The 22,071-nt window shown below is 39.8% G+C and overlaps 1 protein-coding gene across 2 annotated transcripts in view; it reads left to right on the top strand.

Annotated features, from left to right (window-relative positions):
- Window positions 1-22,071, top strand: part of LOC131501172 (S-adenosyl-L-methionine-dependent tRNA 4-demethylwyosine synthase TYW1) — a 216,146-nt gene that overhangs the window by 92,408 nt on the left and 101,667 nt on the right. For both annotated transcript variants that reach the window (XM_058710917.1, XM_058710916.1), the window contains exons 11-12: window positions 9,270-9,379; window positions 20,938-21,115. In XM_058710917.1, the coding sequence (XP_058566900.1) occupies window positions 9,270-9,379; window positions 20,938-21,115 (288 nt within the window). The remainder of the gene's footprint in view (window positions 1-9,269; window positions 9,380-20,937; window positions 21,116-22,071) is intronic.

The following is a 22,071-nucleotide window of genomic DNA, read 5'->3' as shown; positions in this document are numbered from 1 at the left end:
AAACAATATACTTAACAAATTCATTAGTGAGATGTTAGAAAGATAAAAGTAAATGGAGAGGTTTCCTGTACTGTGGCTTCTGATAAAGAAGTACTAATACACTGACTTTTAAGATTAGAATCCACCATCTGGTTCCGTTATAAATAATTTAGTACATATGTTAGAAAAGGCCTACAAAAATTGATTTAAATGCTTATGTGAGCATTTTGTTTATTTTTGTTTCATTTTACAGGTTCTTAAAAACAGCCTCTGAGCCTCAGTTTTCTTAACTGTAAAATAACAGTAATACCTTCCTGACAAGGTTGCTATGAGGCTTAATTGCTTGAGGGAGATGGTGCATATGAAAGTGCTTCAAACTGCAACATGATGTGCAGATGTGAGTTTTCCTAAATGAGTTTCTCTAACTTCATTTGGATAATATGGGTAGCAGATGGCTTTAGATAGATAAAATATTACTCTGCTCATTTTCAGAAAGAGTTGTTGAGCGTTATGTGTGTAGATAGCCCAGACTTACCATTGTTTGTCTCCCGTTTCTGCCTTTGAAGTGAAAATTTTTACTTTGAGATGTCAAGTTAAGAGTTATATCTGTCTTGGGGCGCCTGGGTGGCTCAGCCAGTTGAGCATCCGACTTTGGCTCAGGTCATGATCCTCGTGTTCATAGGTTTGAGCCCCACGCCAGGCTCCGTGCTGACAGCCCGGAGCCTAGAGCCTGTTTGGATTCCATGTCTCCCCCTCTCTCTGCCCCTCCCCTGCTTGTGCTCTGTCTTTCTCTGTCTCTGAATAAATAAATAAATAATACGTTAAAAAATTTTTTAAAAAAAAGTTGTATCTGTCTTGAACAAATAACCTGATTACAAAAATGGGCAAAGGATCTGAACAGACTTCTTCAAAGGAGATATACAAATAACACATGAAAAGGTAATAATATTCCCCGATTGGAAATAAACGAAATGCTCATCAGCTGATGCATGGGTAAACAAAATATCCACCAATGGAATATTATTTGGAAACAAAAAGAAATGAGATAGTGATACATAGTACAAATTGATGAACCTTGAAAACAACACTAAGTGAAAGAAGCCAATCACAAAAAACATAGGGATAATCGTATCATTTATTTCTATGAAATGCCCCAGGATAGAGGAACCTGTAGACACAGAAAGTAGATCAGTGGTTGCTTAGGGCCTGGGGGGGATGTGTGGATTGAAGAGTGATAGCGAAGTGGAGCAGGGTTTCTTTTGGGGGTTGACAAAAATGTTCTAACATTGCTTTGTGGTGATGGATGCCCAACTCTGTGAACATACATACTGAATGCCATTGGGTTGTACACTTTAAATGGAATTTTATGGTAGGTGAATTATATTTGAATAAAGCTTTTAAGAAAGTTTTGCTTGAATGGTAAACACGAGTCTTTAAAATATATTTTAAATGTATTTTGAAAGGTCATCCTTGCATATAGTGAAAATTCAAAATGCATAAAAGGTTATACTGTGAAAATCCTTTTTTCATCCTTGTCTTTCAGTCAGTTGGGTTTTCAGAGATATTCTGCACAGGTGCTAATACATATTGTGTGTGTGTGTGTGTGTGTGTGCGTGTGTGTGTGTGTGTCTTTGTAAACACACACACACACACACACACAAGTGGCAGACTGCTTTACAGTGTTCTGCATCTTGCTTTTTTTGTTCCTACTTTATAGAGATCTTTTCATATCAAAGCGCATATAGATTTAGAACCAGATTTTAATCTGTTAAATCATTGTTTGGAAAGCAAGAGAGAAACATGTTCAAAGGGCCTTTGTCTTTAAAGTAGTGATTAAGGTGTGTCTCTTCCACAAAATTTCCTCATTCCCCATATTTAGTAGGATTGTAATTTAATTTTGCTCCAAAGTAATGTTGTTGTTGTTGTTATTTTTATTACTACTGTGGTAAGAATACCTAACATGAGATCTGCTCTCTTAACAAAATTTTAAGAGTACAATACAGTATTGTTCATCGAAATGAAAGTTTCTCTAGAACTTAATAATCTTATGTAACTGAAGCTTTATATTTGTTAAATAGCAATTCCCAATTTCCCCCTCCTTTAGCCCCTGGCAACACCATTCTACTCTCTGCCTCTGTGTGTGTGACTATTTTATAGACCCTATATAAGTGATATCGTGCAGTATTTGTCCTTCTGTAGACAGTCTATTTCATTTTAGCATGATGTCTCCCAGGTTAGTCCACTTTGTCACATATGGCAGCATTTTCTTCTTTTTTAAGGCTGAATGATATTCCATTGTATGTGTATACCACATTTTCTTTATTCACACATCGTGGCTAATAATGCTGCAGTAAACGTGGGAGTGGGTATATCTGTTTGAGATTCTGTTTTTCATTCTTTTGGAAAAATACACAGAAGTGGGATTCTTATCAAATGGTAGTTCTCTTCTTAATTATTTTTATAACTTCCATACTGCTTTCCATAGTGGCTATACCATTTTGCTTTTCTTCTTCTTCTTTTTTTTTTTTTTTAATTTTTTTTAATGTTTATTTATTTTTGAGAGAGACAGAGACAGAATGCAAGTGGGTTGGGACAGAGAGAAGAGGGAGACACAGAATCTGAAACAGGCTCCAGGCTCTGGGCTGTCAGCACAGAGCCCGACGCGGGGCTCGAACTCACGAGCCCGTTTTGCTTTTCTAATAGTGCATAAGGTTCTGATTTCTCCATATGCTTGCCAACATGTGTTATTTTATTTTACTTTATTTTTTGTCTGATAGTGGCCATAGTCATGGGTATGAGGTGATATCTTATTGTGATTTTGATTTGCATTTCCCTGATGATTAGTAATGTTGAGAATTTTTTAATATACCTGTCGGTCGTTTGTATGTCTTCTTTGGAGAAATGTCAAGTCCTCTGCCCATTTAAAAATTGAGTTACAAGTCCTCTGTCCACTTTAAAATTGAATTATTATTATTATTTGCTATTGAATTAATGGAATTCCATATATATTTTGGTTATTGACCCTTATCTGATATATAGTTTGTAAATATCTTTGTCTATTTCTTAGGTTATCTGGTCACTCTGTTGTGTTTTGGGTTTTTTGTTTTTTTGTGTTTTTTTTGGCCTGAATGTGCTTTGTAGTTTGGTTTAAGGCAAATGAACTTGAGCTGTTCCCGTAAATTTTTTGATGTGCTCTTTTTGCTCTGGTAGAAGATAAATAGCAAATAAATTTCAAGAACAAAATCTTAAAGACTTGATTAGGCAGTGTGGTGTGTGGGGATGTTATCAATCAAATGCAATTGAAATTGGTAGAAGTTTAATGATATTTGTGAGATCAAAAAAGGAGAGAGGGAATAAATACTATTAACTAATGAAAGAGGATAAATAATTATTGATGCTGCAAAGATTGAAGACAGTAGACAGCAAAGTATTAATATTTGAAAATTTGAAAAATAATCAAATTCCTTGTAAATTTATTTATTTATTTAAAAAAATCTACAGAGTTTATTCAGATTTCATCAGTTTTAAATGCACGCATTTGTGTGGTGGGAGTACGTATGTATGTATTCCTATACAATTCTATCATATTTTTGAATTGTGTGTCCATCACCACAATCAAAATACAGACTTTTTCCATCACCAAAAGGCTCCTTCTTGCTACCCCTACTCCCTTGCCCTCCACATTCCTAGTCCCTGGAAATCACTGGCCGGTTCCCAATTTCTAAATTCCTTGTAAATTTAGATTTTCAAAAGTAATTCAGGAAGAATGTCATTCTGAGCAGTTCTGTAATCACTGTAGAGTAATGTAATCGGTAGTTACAAACCGTATCAAAAAGAAACCAGACCTAGATGGTTTTATAAGTAAGTTCTAAGCAAATACTCAAGGAAAAGAAATTCTCCAGAAAGCAAAGAAAAAGGGAACACTCATAGACTAATTTTAAGAAACCAGTGTAACTGGAGTGCCTGGGTGGCTCAGTCGGTTAAGTGTCTGACTTTGGCTTAGGTCTTGAACTCACGGTTTATGGGTTCGAGCCCTGCTGTCAGGCTGTGTGCTGACAGCTCAGAGCCTGGAGCCTGCTTCAGATTTGGCGTCTTCCTCTCTCTCTGCCCCTCCCCCGCTAGTGCTCTGTCTCTCAAAAAATAAAATAAATGTTAAAGAAAATTAAAAAACAAAACAAAACACTAGCGTAACCTTGATAGCGACCCAGAGAACAGCATTAAAAACAAATATTGCGGTGCAGTTTCATTCATTAGTATGGGTGTGAAATCCTAAACAATATATTAAAACACTGAGTCCAGCATTGAAAAACAAGAGATCGTGGTCAAGATGGGTTTAATTTTTGCAAATATAATTTTTTCTTTTTTAAAATTGAAGTATAATTAATATACAGTGTTATATTAGTTGAACGTGTACAATATGATTCAATAATTCTGTACATTACTCGGTGCTCATCAAGATAGGTTTTTTGTTCTTGTTTTTGCTATTATAGCTGGTTGTGTTGTAATGAGTACTCTGCTGTATAAAATGTTTTTGGATTTTTACTATATATTTTAGACCCAGATCATATCAATTTATACTTCAGCATGTGAATATGATGCTTCTTTCTCTGTGTTTCCAACGTTTCGTGTTTTAAGGAAGGAAAACTGTTTGTTATGTGGCAGGTTGCAAAGGTTGTTTGGAAAGTTCTGGTATCCGTTCATTTACCTTCCTGTAGTGTTAATATCTTAACATGGGACATGGGACAGTTATCACAAGCAAGAAATTAACATTTCTTGCTAATTAAAATATATGTAACACTATTAATTAAACTGGAGACTGTTGAGATTTTGCCAGTTTTTCCATTACTGTTCTTTTTCTATTCCAGGGTCCGGTCCAGCATCCCACATTGCATTTAGTTGTTATGTGTCCTTAGTCTTTTCCAGTCTGTGACCGTTTCTTAGTTCTCCTTGTTTTTATGGCTTTAACACTTTTGAAAAATCCTGGTCAAGTATTTTGTAGAAGGTTCCTCAATTTGTATTTGGTTTATTTTCATAATGAGAATGAAATTATGTATATTTTTGTGTGAAGCAATGTGTTCTCAGTATATCAGTCCTACCAGAAGGTATATGCTATCAGTTTGTCTTATTACTGATGATGTTCAAGGTATGCATGGAAATTGTTTTTTTTTGTTGTTTGTTTGTTTGTTTTGTTTTTTGTTTTGGCTTTTGGATATCCAAGTGTTGTAGCAACATTTATTGAAAGGATTATCCTTTCTCCCTTCAATTGCCTTTGCACCTTTATAAAAAGATCAGTTCACAATAATATAAGTTGGGTATATTTCTGGATTCATTTGTCCCTTTGATCTATGTGTCTTTCTTTGGCCAATACCACACATTCTAGTATATAATAAAGACAGTTGATTTTTGTATATTGACCATGCATCTTACGCACTTGCTAGGCTCTCTTACTAGTTCTCATTAGTTCCAGTATATTTTTTGTAGATTCTTTTGAAGTTTTATGTAGACAAACATGTCATTTGTGAAGAGAGAGTTTACTCCTTATTCTGGCTTCATTTCACTACTAGGATTTACATGTTATATAGGAGTGGTCAGAAAGGATATTTTTACAGTGTTTCAGATCTTAAGAGGAAAGCATTCATTCTTTTACTGTTAAGTTTGATGTTAGCTATGAGGGTTTTTTTGGATCCCCTTCATGAGATTAAAGAGATTCTGTTTTTTATTTTTAGTTTGCTGAGAGTTTTTGTCATTAATGGATGTTGCATTTTATTCAGATAATCATTTTTTCTTCACTCTGTTAAAATGGTGAATCAGAGGGGTGCCTGGGTGACTCAGTTGGTTAAGTGTTCAACTGTTTTTGTTTTTTTTTAATTTATGCATTTATTTTGAGAGAGAGAGAGAGAGAGAGACAGCACGAGTGTGGGAGGGTCAGAGAGAGAGGGAGAGAGAGAGAGAACCCCAAGCAAGCTCCCCACTGTCAGCACGGAGCCTGACATGGGGCTTGAATTCGTGAAACCGCGAGATCATGACCTGAGCCGAAAGCAAGAGTCGGACGGACGTTTAACCTCCTGAGCCACCCGGGTGCCCCATGTGTCTGACTCTTGATCTCAGCTCAGGTCTTGATCTCAGGGTTGTGAGTTCAAGCCTTGTGTTGGGCTCCATGCTGGACATGAAGCCTACTTAAAAAAAAAAAAAAAGGAAATTGGTGAACTAAAGTGATTGATTTTTGCATATTGAACCAGTCTGTGTTTCTGGGATAAACGGTACTTGGTTGTGACACATTATCCTTTTTATGTGTTGCTGAGTTTGATTTGCTCAGGGTTTTTGTTTGTTTGTTTTGTTTTTTTAGGTTTCTCTGTCTCTGTTCATGGAAGGTATTGGTCTGTAGTTTCCTTGTAATGTCTTAATCTGTTTTTTTGTTGTTGTTGTATTAGAGTAATTCTGGCTTCATATAATTTTTCTTTTCCTTTTTTTAAAAAAATGTTTATTTAGAGAGAGAGAGAGAAAGCAAGCAGGGGAGGGGCAGAGGGAGAGAGAGAATCCTAAGCAGGGTGCACACCATCAGTGCAGTGGCCTCATATAGACTCATCTGATAATCTCTCTTCACTGATGCTTTAAACCATTTATATTGAAAGTGACTATTGGTATGGTTTGATTAAAATCTACATCTTGCTGTTATCTATTCTGTTTTTTATTTTTCTACCTGCTGTCATGTTAATTGAGCATTTTAAGTGATTTTATGTTAAAAAAAATTTTTTTTAATGTTTTTATTTATTTTTGCGACAGAGAGAGACAGAGCATGAGTAGGGGAGGGGCAGAGAGAGAGGGAGACACAGAATCGGAAGCAGGCTCCAGGCTCTGAGCTGTCAGCACAGAGCCCGATGCGGGGCTCGAACCCACAGACTGTGAGATCATGACCTGAGCTGAAGTTGGACGCTTAACTGACTGAGCCACCCAGGCGCCCCAAATGATTTTATGTTTAATCTTGGCTTATTATTTATGTATTTTAAAAATATTTTAGAGATTTCCCTAAGGGTTACAATGTACATCTTTAATTAATCAGAGTCTACCATCAAGTAATATACCCCTTCATATGTAGTGTAAGGATTTTACAACAGTATATTCCCTATTCCTCTTTACTACCCTTTGCTATTGTTGGCATAGTAAGTTTTGCATAAGTCGTAAACGCATAGTACATTGCTACTCTTTTTTACTTACACTGTCAGTTATTTTTAGAGCAGTGAAAGGTAAAAAAGGTAAATATGATTTTCCCCTTTCCCCTCCTTTCCAGTGCTCATTATTTCTTTGTATAGTTTCAGGTTTCTATCTAGTATATGTTTCTTTAGTGTAAACAATTCCCTTTAACATACCTTGTGATGGAGGTTTTCTGACAAGGAAGTCTCTCAGATTTTGTGTGCAAAAGCCTTTATTTTCCATTTCTGAAAGATACTCTGAGTTTAGAATTCTGGTCGATGAGTTTTGTTTCCTTTTTTTTAACATGCTTCTCAGGTGTCATAATTTCAGCTGGCTTTTGTTTTCTGATGAGTTGTCAGATGTAATTTTTAATCTTTTGTTCTTAGGTTATGTGTCTTTTTCGGCTGTCTTTTTTTTTTTTTTTTTTTTTTTTTAAATATCCTGGGGATGCCTGGGTGGCTCAATTGGTTAAGCATCCCACCCTTGGTTCGGTCCAGGTCATGATCTCTGGGTTCATGAGTTTGAGGTCTGCGAGAGGGCTCTGCAACGATAGGGCAGAGCCTGTTTGGGATTCTCCCTCTCCCTCTCTCTCTCTGCCCCTCCCCTGCTCATGCATGCGTTCTCTCTCTCTCTCTCTCTCTCTCTCTCTCTCTCTCAAAATAAATAAATAAAATAAATACATCCTGGTTGTTCTGAGAGCTGCTTGGATCTGTGGTTGTTTTTCACTACCTGTGAAAAATTGTTAGTGGTCATTCTTCTATTTCTTCTGCTTTGTTATCTCTGTTTTCCTTCCGGGATTCCAAGTATGTGTACTTTGGAGGTATTTGTGTTGTCCCACAGCTCTCAGATGCTGTGTCCCTTTTTTTTTTTTTTTTTTTTTTCCACTTAAAAAAGAAAACTTTGTGTTTTAGGCGGCTTATTTGCATTGGTCTCCAAGTTTTTTTTACTCTCTCCTCAGCTGTTACACGTTACTGCTGAACTGGTCGAAGGCCTGTTTTTCATATTTAGCATTTCTCTTTGGTGGTTGTGTTATAATTTCCATCTCTCTGCTGAATTTACCCATCTGATCTTGCATATCGCCCACCTTTTCTATTAGGGCTTTTAACATATTAATTATAGTTTTTTAAAATTCCCTGTCAAATAGTTTCACCACTTGGGTCAAGAGTTTGGTTCAGCCAATTGCTTTGTCTATGGGGAATGTGTTGTTTTCTTGTTTTTTGTATTCTTTTTTTTTTTCTGTTTTGTTTTTGTTTAAAGTTGGACTTCTTATGTAGTACTTAAGAGATGAGGTGAATTTTTTTGTGTGTTTGAAAATCAGTACACCTTTCCTTTCTGCTAGGCCTTTACTTTTTGGAGTTTCGGTTAATCTAGTCAGGAGTTGGGCTTGAGTTGAGATTCACTGTTTCTGTGCTTCCCTTCAGTGTCCCACAGGTTTAAAATTCCTCAAGGCGATCCTTGTGTGTAGCATGGGGGCTGGTTTGACAGGTTTTTTTCCTTTATATTTTTTAATGTTTATTTTTGAGAAGAGGGAGAGAGAGGGAAGACCTGTGGGGGAGGGGCAGAGAGAGGGAGACAGAATCTAAAGCAGGCTCCGTGCTGTCAGTGCAGAGCCCGATGTGGGGCTTGAACCCACGAACCATGAGATCACGACCTGAGCTGCAGTTGGACGTTCAACCGACTGAGCCACCCAGGCGCCCCGACAGGTTTTTTTCTTAATGTCTGATCCATCCTAAGCTGTAGGTGTTTCCACTGTGCTGCCTCTCAGGGAGGGTCAGTCACTGTGATTGTGCAACTCTTCCAGCAATATTCTATCGGTCGTTAATGGATGCCTGTTAACCTGGTGGTGGGTGGCTGGGAGAAAAGGTTGCACATTTCGTATTGTTCTGGTTAAATCCTCAGTCTTAGCTAGGCACTTCTCTGCCATCTCACCCTCTCTGCTAGATGTCATGACTTAGAATAAGCTGGAAAACACTGCTATAAATAGCTGAGCTCCTAGGGGGAAACCAACTCTAATTTTGTGATTTTATGGACTATGGCATAGTAGATGACTGAGGTGTTATTACAGAGAGTCCTTTAGAACTTTTGCCTCTCGTTCTCAGGCACCACACCAACCCAGTGGGCACTGAATGGCGGTGGAAGATGGACCAGCCTGAAATGATCTTAAAGGAAGCCATTGAAAACCATCAGAGCATGATTAAGCAGTTTAAAGGTATTTATCTACCTTTTTTTTTTTTTTTAATTTATTTATTTATTTTTGGGACAGAGAGAGACAGAGCATGAACGGGGGAGGGGCAGAGAGAGAGGGAGACACAGAATCGGAAACAGGCTCCAGGCTCCGAGCCGTCAGCCCAGAGCCTGACGCGGGGCTCGAACTCACGGACCGCGAGATCGTGACCTGGCTGAAGTCGGATGCTTAACCGACTGCGCCACCCAGGCGCCCCTATCTACCTTTTACAAAGGAATGCTAATTAGTGCGAATTAAATTGGCAGCCGAATTGCCTCTTTCACAGGACTTTGACCCCACTGGCAAATTTTCATACGGGGAAGTGAAAACTTTATAGAAATACTGTATACATTTTGGCTTTTTTCGTTTTTACTGACAACTCTTACATCCCATATGATGGAAGAACTAAAAAAACGTAATTCAGAGCTTAGCAATTGCAAATATGATGCACGAGGCCTGTAAGTTTTGCCTGGGAGTGTATTATCACCCACCCTGAACACTTTTGATATTGTTCTGTCTCAGTAAGCACAAAGCAGCCTCAGAATGGATTGAAAAGTTGAGATCATTGGAAAAATCTTAAATAATATCAGTGATATAGTATTAGTTATATAAATGCCTTATAAAAAAGGAGGGATACTATTAATAAAAATCCCCTCCACCTGATCCATAGTGATGTAAAAATTCTGCCCCCCAGTTTCTGAATTTCCTGCTTCAGTTCTGTTTCATACTTAAAGGTATATGATTTTACTGGAGGTTTCTGGTTCTCAGGCTTTAGTGTAAATCGGAATCGTCTAGAAGTCTTGTTAAAACACAAACTCCTGGTTTCCTTTTCCAGAGATTGTTCAGTAGATGTGAGGTGGGGCCCAGGCATGTGCGTTTCTGCAGCTTTCCAGGTGGTGTCAGTGCTGTCGAGCTGGGGACCGCTTCTCGAGGCCCAGTGCTGTGATAGAGGTGGTGGACTCGCAAAGTGTTGGCTTGGTGAGGTGATAGCTGCATATACTGAACTGAAATTTGTTAGGTTCCCTGTTAAATCTATGTGCTTGTCTCCACCTACCACTTACAAGTCCCCCTGTCCTGTCCTGTCCTTTGCTGTGCAGCAATAAAAAATGAATTTTAACCAAGGTGTTGATAAAGACCCTCTTGTGGTGCTAGCTTCATGTGTGGGAGTCTTTCTAAACCCCAGTAATAAGCATTTTGAAGATCAGGTGATTCTTTTCTTTTACGTGAAGAAACTTGTTGTGTCAGGTCACTGCTCCTTGAGATTATATTACAGTACTTCTAATAAGTGCTGTTTTCTTTTTTAGCACACCAAGCAATTCTTCAGTTCTCAGTAGACACTGACTGGGTGTCCTATAAATTTAATTTGGTTCTAACACTGTCTGGAGGTCGCATCAGGCCCTACAGGGTCAGGGTTCGGTCCTGTAAGACTGCCCCACATCAGACCCCAATCTCAAGTCCTGGTTGTTACCTGTGCTTCTGACTGGCAGTAAATTGGAGGTTCCCACTCCCTGTTCTTTGGATTTGATTAATTTATTGGGGTGGCTCACAGAACTCAGAAACATTCACTTCCATTTACCAGTTTATTGTAAAGGGTATTTTAGAGGATTCAGACGGACAGCTAGAGGAAGAGGTGACGTAAGGCAAAGTCCGCAAACCTCCTAAGCACTGGAGCTTCTGTCCGAGTAGAACTGGAGCGCATCATCGCCCTGGCACTTGGATGCACTCACTAACCTGGAAGCTCATCAGCTCTTGTTGTTCACGAGTTTTTCTAGAGCTTCATACCCTGCCCCCTTTCCCCTCCCAAGAGGTCTGTGGTGTGGTTGAAAATTCCAGCCCTCTAATCACTTGGGCTCTCCGGTGACCAGCCCTGTCCTGAGGCTATTTAAGGGCCCTAAGTCACCTCATCAGTGTAAACTCGGGTGTGCTCAAAGGGGCTCCTGATGAAAGACAAGAGCCGCTACTTTCCGTCAGGAAATCCCAAGGGTTTTAGGAGCTTTCTGCCAGGAACCAGGGCCAAAGACCAAATGTATTGCTTATTATACCTCAGTGCTTATTACTGTTCTTATTTTCGTATGAGAAATTGAGAAAAGTAATGCAAATCATGATTAAGATCAATAGTAATTTATTAAGGATAAACAGTCAATGATTATGCCTTTATTTTATTTTTTATGACTTTTCTATGCAGAGTGGACCCATGTGTGTTTGCGGGTGTCGGTGTATGTACTGACTTATTTTTGTACATCTGCAAAGATGCTCATAAATACTTAAATTTGCATCTTGGCTTTTGTCTCAAGCACTTTTTATTTATTTTTTTTAACAAATTACTTTCCCTTGTTTGGATAAAGCAATGTTTTTTATCAGTGTTTAGGAAAATTAAATGAAGCTGGTGAAGAACTAAGTCTTCACATCTGGTATTGGACCAATAACAGTCGTTGATTTAATGAATATTGATTATTGATCTCCAAACAAACCATATGCCTTCTTAAGCAATTTCAAGGTGAAGTCTTGTTTTCTTTTGGATCATGTATTAGTCAGAGTTCTCCAGAGAAACAGTCACCAGGATCGTGTGTGTGTGTGTGTGTGTGTGTGTATGTGTGTGTGTGTGTGTGTGTGTGTATGGTTGCGTGTGCAGCGATTGAGAATGAGAGATTGATTTGGGGAACAGGCTCACCTGATTGTGTAGGTTTGGGGTAAACCAGCAGGCTGGAGACTCGGGGAAAATTGCGGTTCAAATTCAAAGGCAGTCTGCTGGCAGAATCCTTTCTTGCTTGGGCAGAGTCAGTTTCTGTTCTATTAAAGCCTTCAACTGACTGGATGAGGATCATCCACCTTCTAGAGGGCAATCTGCTCTTATACAAAGTCCACTGATTTCAATGTTAATCTCATCCAAAAGACAGCTTCACAGAAACATCCAGAATAATATTTGACCAAATATCTGGGCACTGTGGTTCAGCCAAGTTGACAGATAAAATTAATCATCACAGATCATAACATCAGAAGCTGACACATGCCAGTAATTTATCTTTCGATTCTAGTAAGTTTTATTTTAGTGCCTAAAGAGCCAATTGTACCTTTCAGTAATGGGACGATGACCGTGAGGACGTGTTTCCCAGACATCTGGCAATCTCCCTGAGTGAGCTGTGTCCCAGGCAGTTTGTGTGGGGAGGAAGCAGCCCTAAGGACGAGGCATTCATTCTTTCATTCTGAGATGTCCTTGATGCAGGATGACAATTTGAGTTTTGATAGTAATTTTTCTGACAGGAACATTTTTGCAAATTCACTTTAAATGGAAATAAGTAATGAATAAATCATAAGGCTGACTTTATTCATGTTAATAACATGTTAGGTGAACTCAGAGAGCACATGTTCTTTATTGTCTGCCTTGCTGGTCAGAAGGGCTCGTCCTGTGTAGGCCGGTGTATCTGATCAGTTACCTTGTACTTACCTGCATATCCTGTAATCAGTAGGCATCTCAAATGGCTTGTCTTCACGTTCCCATGGGGGTAAGAAACAAGAGTTTTAAAAAATGTATATTATCTTGTAGGGGAAGATAGAGAATGGATTGCAGAGAGAGAATAGACCGTATCTGTGGACCAGTGAGTCCTGAATAGGGGTTGCAGTGCCTACGGGGGAAGGGATGGTACCTATGTTACCACGACAGCAGAACAGCTATTCACATAATCAAAAATAAATTTTCTACAAAGGTTTTCAGATTGGAGCTGGTTGATGTTTGTACGCTGACACTGTTCAGGGCGCCAAAGCAGTTTTTCTTTAAAGTAGTAGTAGCAGTAGAAAATGGATTTATATTTGAAGGTGGGGTGGGTGTAGAAAGGCTGACACATGAGCATAAAGGAGGTCTCATTTGTTAAATTTTATGTTGTCACAAAGAGCAAGAGCTCTCTTCATCACCAGTTTTAGGATTGTGGTAACTCTTTGTTGATGCTTTTTATTTCATTCCAAGCTTAACTAAGACATTGGCTTCTCTGAAAATCTTATTGCTATAATAATGAAAAAAATTTTTTTTGAAGTTTATTTTTATTTTTGAGAGAGAGCATGCACAGGGTAGGGGCTGAGAGAGAGAGAGGGAGAGAATCCTAAGCAGGCTCAGCACTGTCAGTGCAGAGCCCGATGTGGAGCTCAAACTCGTGAACCGTCAGATCATGACCTGAGCCGAAAGCAAGAGTCGTTCATCGAACCGACTGAGCCACTCAGGTGGCCCTTATTGCTACAATAATTATCGCACACCTGGCTCTGATACTATAGTATTATAAAAGGGGGGGGGGGGAAGCCCTAAACGTTAAAGGATCAGATACATACTTTGTGAGAATCCAGAGCTCTTCTAGAAAACGGCTGGTGGTCTGTAGCCCTCGACAAACATGTTAATTGTATTCTTTTAAAAAAATCACATAACTTGGGCAAAATAATGGAATTTTAGTGTTTCAGAATATTGGGTATGTTTTCTCTTTTCTTGGCTCTCAGCAGCAAGTAATCTAAACCATTCAAATTCGCAGTTGTTTATTTTATTGTAGACATTCATCAGGCAGTGAGATTTTAATTTATAACTTCACTCAGTGGTTATAGTCTAAAGTTTTCTTTTTTTATGAAGCCGAATTCCTCCTGCAGTGAGTGAAATCTCTGTGTTCTAGTTTTCATTCATCCCTAGGGGAGAGGGTGTAAATAAAACCGGTCCCCTTCCTTTCTGAATAGTGAGCCTCAGAGAAAGGATGGTGAGGTTCATACAAGTCACACTACCGCTTCTGAACCCCGTACCCGGGTGCAGTCGTGACGTGGGCCCTGAGTTTGGACTCTACAGATGCAGATACGTAACTCTAGATTTCATCTTAGCCCCTGGTGGAGTCTGTTTTCTCTCTTCCCCAAATCTGCACTCCTCAGTAGGGATTGGTCTGGAGAGATGGCTTACCCCGCGTGATGTAATTACTCACTTTCCGAGGCCCTTCAGGAAAGTTCCCCTTTCTTTTCTTCCAAACCCAGATTAGAGTTTCCCTGTTGGAGCGCCGGTGCTATTACCCTGTGCCCCCTTGTGGCTTGAAAAGAGCAAAACAAAATAAGAAACCAAAGGAATTAGGGTATTAGCGGTTTCCTTAGTTGGAATTTGGGTTACATTTTACTATAGGAAAAAATTTTGTATTTAATTAGGTAACATTGAAATAGATTTATTAGTACTGTAGTTTTAAGTGTACTGCAGATTAACTTGGTGTTTGGGGAGTTTGAATGGTAACTTAATCTTCATTTTAATAATGCTGTATCTGTGGGAATACACATTTCAGGCTTAAACAGAAATGCTTTAGGAACATTTAAAGACAATTTTCAAAGAATTAAAGCCATTCTTGGTTATATCCTGCATATCCTGACTGCATCCTGTATTTAGATAAGGTTTACTCTTAACTCATTAATCATTTCCCTTATTCTGGCTTGGAATCCTTTGTTTTTTAGTGTGCTTTTCTAGCCCATGGTGAATACCTGCCTTCTCCCATGGGTCTGGTTCAGTCATTTTATGATTTTATTTTTGTGGAGGATGAGACTTGCTGTGTGGTTGCTTATTCCCTCGGGGTGTCAAGCTTTAGCTGAGTGGCCAGCCTTGAACAGATTTTGAAGATATTCTGAGTTTTTAAATGCTTCCCTTTTGTGCTTCTGTTCTCAGTTCCGAGGGCAATCATTGTCTTTTCAGTTTTTTAATTGAATCATTAAAATATCTTTCTTTTCACGACCTTCATTAGCTTTCCCTTTATACACATGCAAAATTAAGTTTATATTGATTACAAGTGGGTCAGAATTTCAGTGCAGCTCAGCATCTTTTCAGAATGCTGCCTGTCCCCCTCTAAGTACTACCGTGGCAGGAGAAATAGTTCCCAGAGAGTGGGGTGGAGGTTTTCTTAGCTCAGTTTCCCAACAGTTCAGCAGTTGGGTGAGTGCACACTCTTTGTCAGGAACGTCCTCAGTCCTGAAGGTGGAAAGATGGAAAAGACATTATTTGTTCCCAGATATTTTTCATCTGTAGTTTAAAACTGAAGTAATGCCAAAGAAATAAAGGGTCTCCAACTGATGGTTTTCACAAATGAGGTATGTTAAAGTACACATCCAGAAGAAACGTGGGGGCGGTGAGGAACAGCATCACCTGCTAATTGTTTTCGCAAGGTTGTTTATCAGAAACCTCGCAGTGGAAGTGACAACAGCAAAGTTATCTATGACCTCCAAGCGGGGCGGGGTTGGGGGGGTTTCTTAGGAAGATCTTGGCCAGGAGCTATATTGTTACGAGAAGAAAGAAGAGAATGTTTTCTGATTGACCCACACTTTATTTATTTTTTTTTTTTACTTTTTTTTTTTTTTCAACGTTTTTTATTTATTTTTGGGACAGAGAGAGACAGAGCATGAACGGGGGAGGGGCAGAGAGAGAGGGAGACACAGAATCAGAAACAGGCTCCGGGCTCCGAGCCATCAGCCCAGAGCCTGACGCGGGGCTCGAACTCACGGACCGCGAGATCGTGACCTGGCTGAAGTTGGACGCTTAACCGACTGCGCCACCCAGGCGCCCCCGACCCACACTTTAAAATAGGCATAAATACTCTGTGCTGAGCAATGTATCATGTTTATTTTTGTGTTACTTGGTTTTATTGCTATGACATGAGGATAACACTTCTGGCATCTTAAGTTTCTGCTTTGGCATCTTTGCGTGAGAGAAGGTATGCTTTGTAGTTAATCTGATGGCTGTAGTGATGGTCCGGGATCAGGAAGCTGTTCAGGGTAAGAGAAATGTCAGAAACTTGCTAACGGGGGTGGGGGTGGGGAATCAGAACGACAAAGCACATTGTAGTAGTGAAGGGGCTAAGGTTAAGGGAAACAAGAGAATAGTGTGTATGTGTGTGTGTGGGGTGGGGGGAAGGAGACCCCGTGGGAAGTATCTGTATAGATGTGTTACTGAAATGTAGCATCTGCTGTTCCCTGGACTATTTTCCTGCTCCAAAGCTTCTTTCCATTAGAAATTTAGAGGATATCTTCTTTTCTGACCTATTTCCTTGAGGACAGTGAAGGCAGGCGGGAAATTGTGTCCCTAAGGGCCTTGTTTCAGGAAAGATCACTGTAATAGCCTCTGGCAGTGAGCACGAAATAGAAATGTGCTTTTATGAAGGAGAGAACCACGATTTCATGTCTTCTTCTCAATACCTTACTTTTGAGAAAACTAGGATAAGTTTTAAATCCCGGAATCATTACTCTTAGAAGATTTATCCACAGGGCTTTTTTTCTGTCTTAGTTTCTGTTGTTGTCATTGTGCAAATGGGCAAGTTGATGTTTTTAGTTCAGGCTCTCAGAGAAGATGACAGCCGGCTCCTTTGCTTTTACATCTTCCTCCTTCCCCAGCTGCTCCTTGGTCGTGTCCTCTGCCGACCCCTCTTGCTTTCTCTAGATACGCAAGTGTCCTAGCACTCAGTTCTCTTCTCTGTCTACACTCACTGCCCTGGCAGTCGTGTTCAGGCCAGGAATGGAAATACCATATGTTTACCAAAATGTTTGTTTCTACCCAGTTCGTCCAAAATCCAAACTTGAATGTTGGACACTCATTCACACATGTAACATAAATTTCAAACCTTACCAGTCTGAAATTGAACACAGGTTATTCCCTCCCTGCAATACCTGTTACCCCCAAGGCTTTTTGTTTGTCTCCTTTGGTGGCGCTCTGTCACTCTGGCCAAAAGCTTTGTAGAAATCATTGACACCTCTCTTTGTCTCATATCCTGCATCCAATCCATTAGAAAGTCCTGTTGATTAGATCTTCAAGATCTCTTCCCGCAGCCTCCACTGTCACCGCAGCCTTGGAAGCCACCATCTTATACAATAGCCTCTGGCCAGATGAGCCTGTCTCTTTGCCCCTTTGTTCTCAGCATAGCACCCAGGGGGTTCTGTTTAGAGGGAGATTGAGGTTATGCCACTTTTCTCAAAACCCTGCAGTGACTACCCATGTTTCTCAGATTCCCTGGACATGTCAGCATGCTCCCACCATGGGGCCTTTGCTCTGCTGTCTGCTGCCTGGAGTGCCCTTTCCCTTTTTCTTCTCTGGGCCCCCTCCCTCATCTCCTTCAAGTCAGATCTCACCTTTTCAGTGAGCTTCTTCTCACCGCCCTTTGTACGAGACGGGCTACCTCTTTGGATCCCCAGTTTTCTTTACCCGGCTGTACCTTTTCTTTTCCATATGCTTATCACCTTCTAATGTACTAAAGATACGCATGTCCTATGTGGTAGCCCTTAGCCACATGTGGCCCTTTACATTTTAATTAGTGAAAATTAAATAAAATAGAAAATTTAGTTCATCAGTGACACCACACCACATTTTAAATGCTCAAGAGACATGTGGCTGGTGGCTGCTGTATTGGATTGAATAGACAGAACGTTTCCATCATCTCAGAACCTTTTCTTGGACCACAGTGGTATAGAATTCACAGATTTATTATGTTTAATGTTTATTCTGTGTCTCTCCCAAGAATATAAGCTTCACAAAGGCAGAGGGTTTTCTCTAAATAGAGAAATTATTTATAAAACAATTTACTATAGAAAACTTGCCTCGAACACTATTTGGCACATAGTAGGTGATCAATAAATATATGTTGAATTGAGTGGAATTACCATTTTAATTAAGATACCTGAAAGATTGAATTTCTGTTGCAATTCAAAAAATAAATAATCATTATTGTAATAAAAATATTTGCAGCTAACATTTTTTTGAATGCTTCTGTGCTGGGCCTGGTACTGCACTAGGTATTTCAGTGAATTCTTACAAAAGCTCTGTGTGTGTGTGTGTGTGTGTGTGTGTGTGCGCGCGCAAAATCCCCACGTGTAGATCAGGGAATGGGAATAAAGAGGTTGAGTGGCTTGACCAAGGACACAAAGCAGCTTACTGGTAGAACCAGAATTTAGACCTGCTTCACGTGACATCCAGCAGTTAGGGCCTAGCCAGTGCTCAGTTATTCTGAGTTTCAGGTTAGTTTTGCAGTTCAGGTTAAAGCTGCCCTTCTACTCTTCTGCTCATGAGAGGATTAAAATTAATGATATTTTTTATGAAAAGGAAATTGTATGCTTAATGCGGAGTTGTTTTGGCAACGTGGAGTTGAGTCAAGGATCAGGTTTTTTTTTTTTTTTTTTTTTAATTAATTAATTTATTTCTTTAATGTTTATTTATTTTTGAGACAGAGAGAGACTGAGCATGAACAGGGGAGGGGCAGAGAGAGAGAGGGAGACACAGAATCCGAAACAGGCTCCAGGCTCCGAGCTGCCAGCACAGAGCCCAACGTGGGGCTCGAACTCACGGACTGTGAGATCACGAACCCGAGCCGAAGTCGGACGCTTAACCGACCAAGCCACCCAGGCGCCCCAAGGATCAGGTTTTATTTAAAACCTTGATTCACTTGAGTTAAGATCTTCGATTTCAGTCACGTAAAAAACTATTCATTTAAAAATACTGATGTGAAATGTGAAGTACATTCTCAGAATTGCAGTGAGAGAGTGATCAAAGAAGATCTCACCTGCCACATTTATATTGTTCTGATTTTAGCCTGTATCGCGTTAGTTTGATCTCTCAGTATTTAGTTGCAGTTGCTTATTTCCACATAGATTGTGTGTGTGTGTGTGTGTGTGTGTGTGTCCCAAGCAGGCTCTGCACTGTCAGTGCAGAGCCTGATGTGGGGCTCGAACTCATGAATCCTGAGATCCTGCTGAGCCAAAATCAAGAGTTCAATGCTTAACCGACTGAGCCACCCAGGCACCCCTCATTTCCCTTTTTACATTCTTTCCAAGTCTTCCAGATTCTTAGATTGAGGGACTGTCAGGAGTGCCTTCTGCATTAGAAGTAAGAACAGTTTTTCCTCAACCCATGCTGTACACTGGAATCAAATGGGAAGTGTTTAAAAAATGCTGGAGTCCCATCCTTCCCAGAGGTTTCGATTTAATTGGTTTGGGATACTACCTGGACATCGAGATTTTTAAAAGTACTCTGGGTAGTTCCAATGTCCAGTGAGGGTTGAAAACTGTCCCCAAACTTTTGTTTGGACATTGGAATCACCCGGGGAGCCTCAGAAGCTGCTGATGCCCGTGCTTCTCCCCCAGGGACTGTGATTTAGTTGGTCTGTGCTGGGGCCTGGGGTTTGGAAGTGTTAAGGTTTCCCAGGTGATTCCAATGTGCAAACACATTTGGGGAGCTCTGGTTTATGCAGTGATGTTCGACCTTGGCTGCACATGAGGATCACTTGAGGAAGTTTAAACCTCCTGTTATCCTGGCTTATACCCATCCCAATTAAATAGAATCTTTGGTGGTGGACCTAGTTTTTGACATTCCCGGTGATTCTAACATGTAGCCAAAGGTAAGAGCTTCAGGTTTATTTTTCTCTCCTATATACTTTTGGACCAACTCCATTTAGTTTCACAATGCAGAATACTTGAGGAACGAAGGGGGAAATGACTGGTTTAGAAGAGGCTTTTCCTTATACTGAGTTCATTCCCTTCACCCCCCATATTTTTGTGGTAAAATATACATAACACAAAATTACCATTGCTGCCATTTTTTAAAATAATTTTTTAAATATTTATTTATATTTGAGAGAGAGACAGAACGTGAATGGGGGAGGGGCAGAAAGAGATGGAGACAGAATCCGAAGTAGGCTCCAGGTTCTGAGCTGTCAGCACAGAGCCTGATGCAGGGCTGGAACACACGGAGCCGTGAGATCGTGACCTTAGCTGTGAGATGGTGACCTGAGCCGAAGTCGGACGCTTACCCGACTGGGCCACCCAGGTGCCCCTCATTGCAGCCATTTTTAAAATGTATGACTCAGTGTCATTAGGTACATTGTCAATATTGGGCAGCCGTCAGCAGTATCCATTTTCAGAACTTTGTCATCATCCCTAACAGAAGTTCTGTACCCAAGAAAAAATAACTCCTCGTTTCTCCCTCTTCCCAGCCTCTGATAACCTTCTACTTTCCGTCTCTCTGAATTAGCTTATTCTGGGTGCTTCAGATAAGTGGAAACATACAATATTTGCCCCTATGTGTTGGGCTTATTTCACTTAGCATAGATTCATCCATGTTGTCACCTGTCAGCATTGCAATTCTTTGCAAGGCTGAATAACTTTCCATTGCATGTTTATACTAAATTTTGTTTATCCACTTATCTGTTGATAAACATTTGAGCTCATTTCCTTAAACCAACATGAAAGAATACAGAGCTAAGCAAATTATGGAAAGTAATACGTTCTGCATTTCAGATAATTAGCTATCAAAGTTCATTTCGCCTGCTTGTATTGATGTAGTTTAATTAGTATTAAGACGGAGGATGGGATTGCTGCTTTCTCTGATTTACTAATTCTAGTGTTTCTCCCTCCCAGCCCTTGTTTTGTATTATTTGAATGGTATCACAAATGAATTTTCCTTCTCTAACCAAAGAGCCGTTTAGAAAAATTAAAAATCTGTAATTAAGAAAAACAAAAGTGATAGCCTGTCTCTATGCCTTACTGAGCTTGTTCCTTTTCACTGTGTTCTCCAGGAGTCCCAGGTGTCAGAGAAGATCGTTTTGAAGAAGGGATGATGGTAAAGCACTGTGCCTTGTCCCTTGTGGGAGAACCCATCATGTACCCAGAAATCAATAGGTTTTTGAAATTACTCCATGAGTGTAAAATCTCCAGTTTCCTGGTCACAAATGCACAATTCCCTGTGGAAATCAGGTGAGACATCCAGCTTATTAAGATATTCTTGGATCTGTGTTTGACTGTGAAATGAAATAGGCAGTAATGTATTCAAAAGGGACTTATCGATTACTAGCTACATAACAAATGTTGGCATTTTGGGAACAGAGATGGTCCTACTCTTAAAAATTAATTCTATTAGGGAAGATAACGTTAGTAAAAAGAGTAGAGGCACAAATCAATTGCTGGGGAAGTTCAAAAGAGAATGCAATTTTTTTTTTTTTTTTCCAGATGGGAGAAACAGTAAAACTTCTCAGGGAAGCTATCATTTAATTGGGATCTTGAAGGTAGGAAGCTGTAATTTTTAATAAGAATCTCCCGAGAAACATAGGAAGTTAGGGTATTTGTGACACCATTATGTAAATATAGTTCTGGACCACAGAGTGTGTGAAGGAGACTGGCAGCTGGAAACCAAGTTGAAAAGGTTGGGGGTAGATTGTAGAGGCTTTTAAGTGCTGTTCTTTGGAAAGATCTTGCTTCCTGCAGAGCAGTCTGCCAGCATGGTATAGAATGGGAGAGCCAAAAAGCAGGCAACTAGATAGAGTGTTCTTTTAGGTAAGAGTCATAAAGATGAAAGTAGGACAGTGAGAATGAGGAGTCCTAAAAAAGATATTATTGAGACATAGTAGATCAACTTGGCAAACTGCATGGCTCTGAGAGCCCAGCGTAGAAGAGGACCAATTAACGACTGGGAAGGTTCTAGCTATGCTGATTGCTAGGATTAGGGGGCCCCAGAGCAGCAGACGGTCACATAAGGAAGGAACAGGTTTTGTAGGTAAGATGATGAGTTGGTTTGGATGACTTAGAGGGAGCGCTTTCCAGATGGAGATGATCATCTTCTGGGGCCTGGAAATGACCTGTTTTTGTATTCCGCTTGAACTATGCATATATTATAATATGGAAAACATTACATTTTATTTATTTACCTGTGTTTC

This window comes from Neofelis nebulosa, chromosome 18, assembly GCF_028018385.1.
Source record: "Neofelis nebulosa isolate mNeoNeb1 chromosome 18, mNeoNeb1.pri, whole genome shotgun sequence".
NCBI lineage: Eukaryota > Metazoa > Chordata > Mammalia > Carnivora > Felidae > Neofelis > Neofelis nebulosa.
The sequence above is the reverse complement of the archived record's forward strand: the minus strand, read 5'-3'. Positions and strand labels throughout refer to the sequence as shown.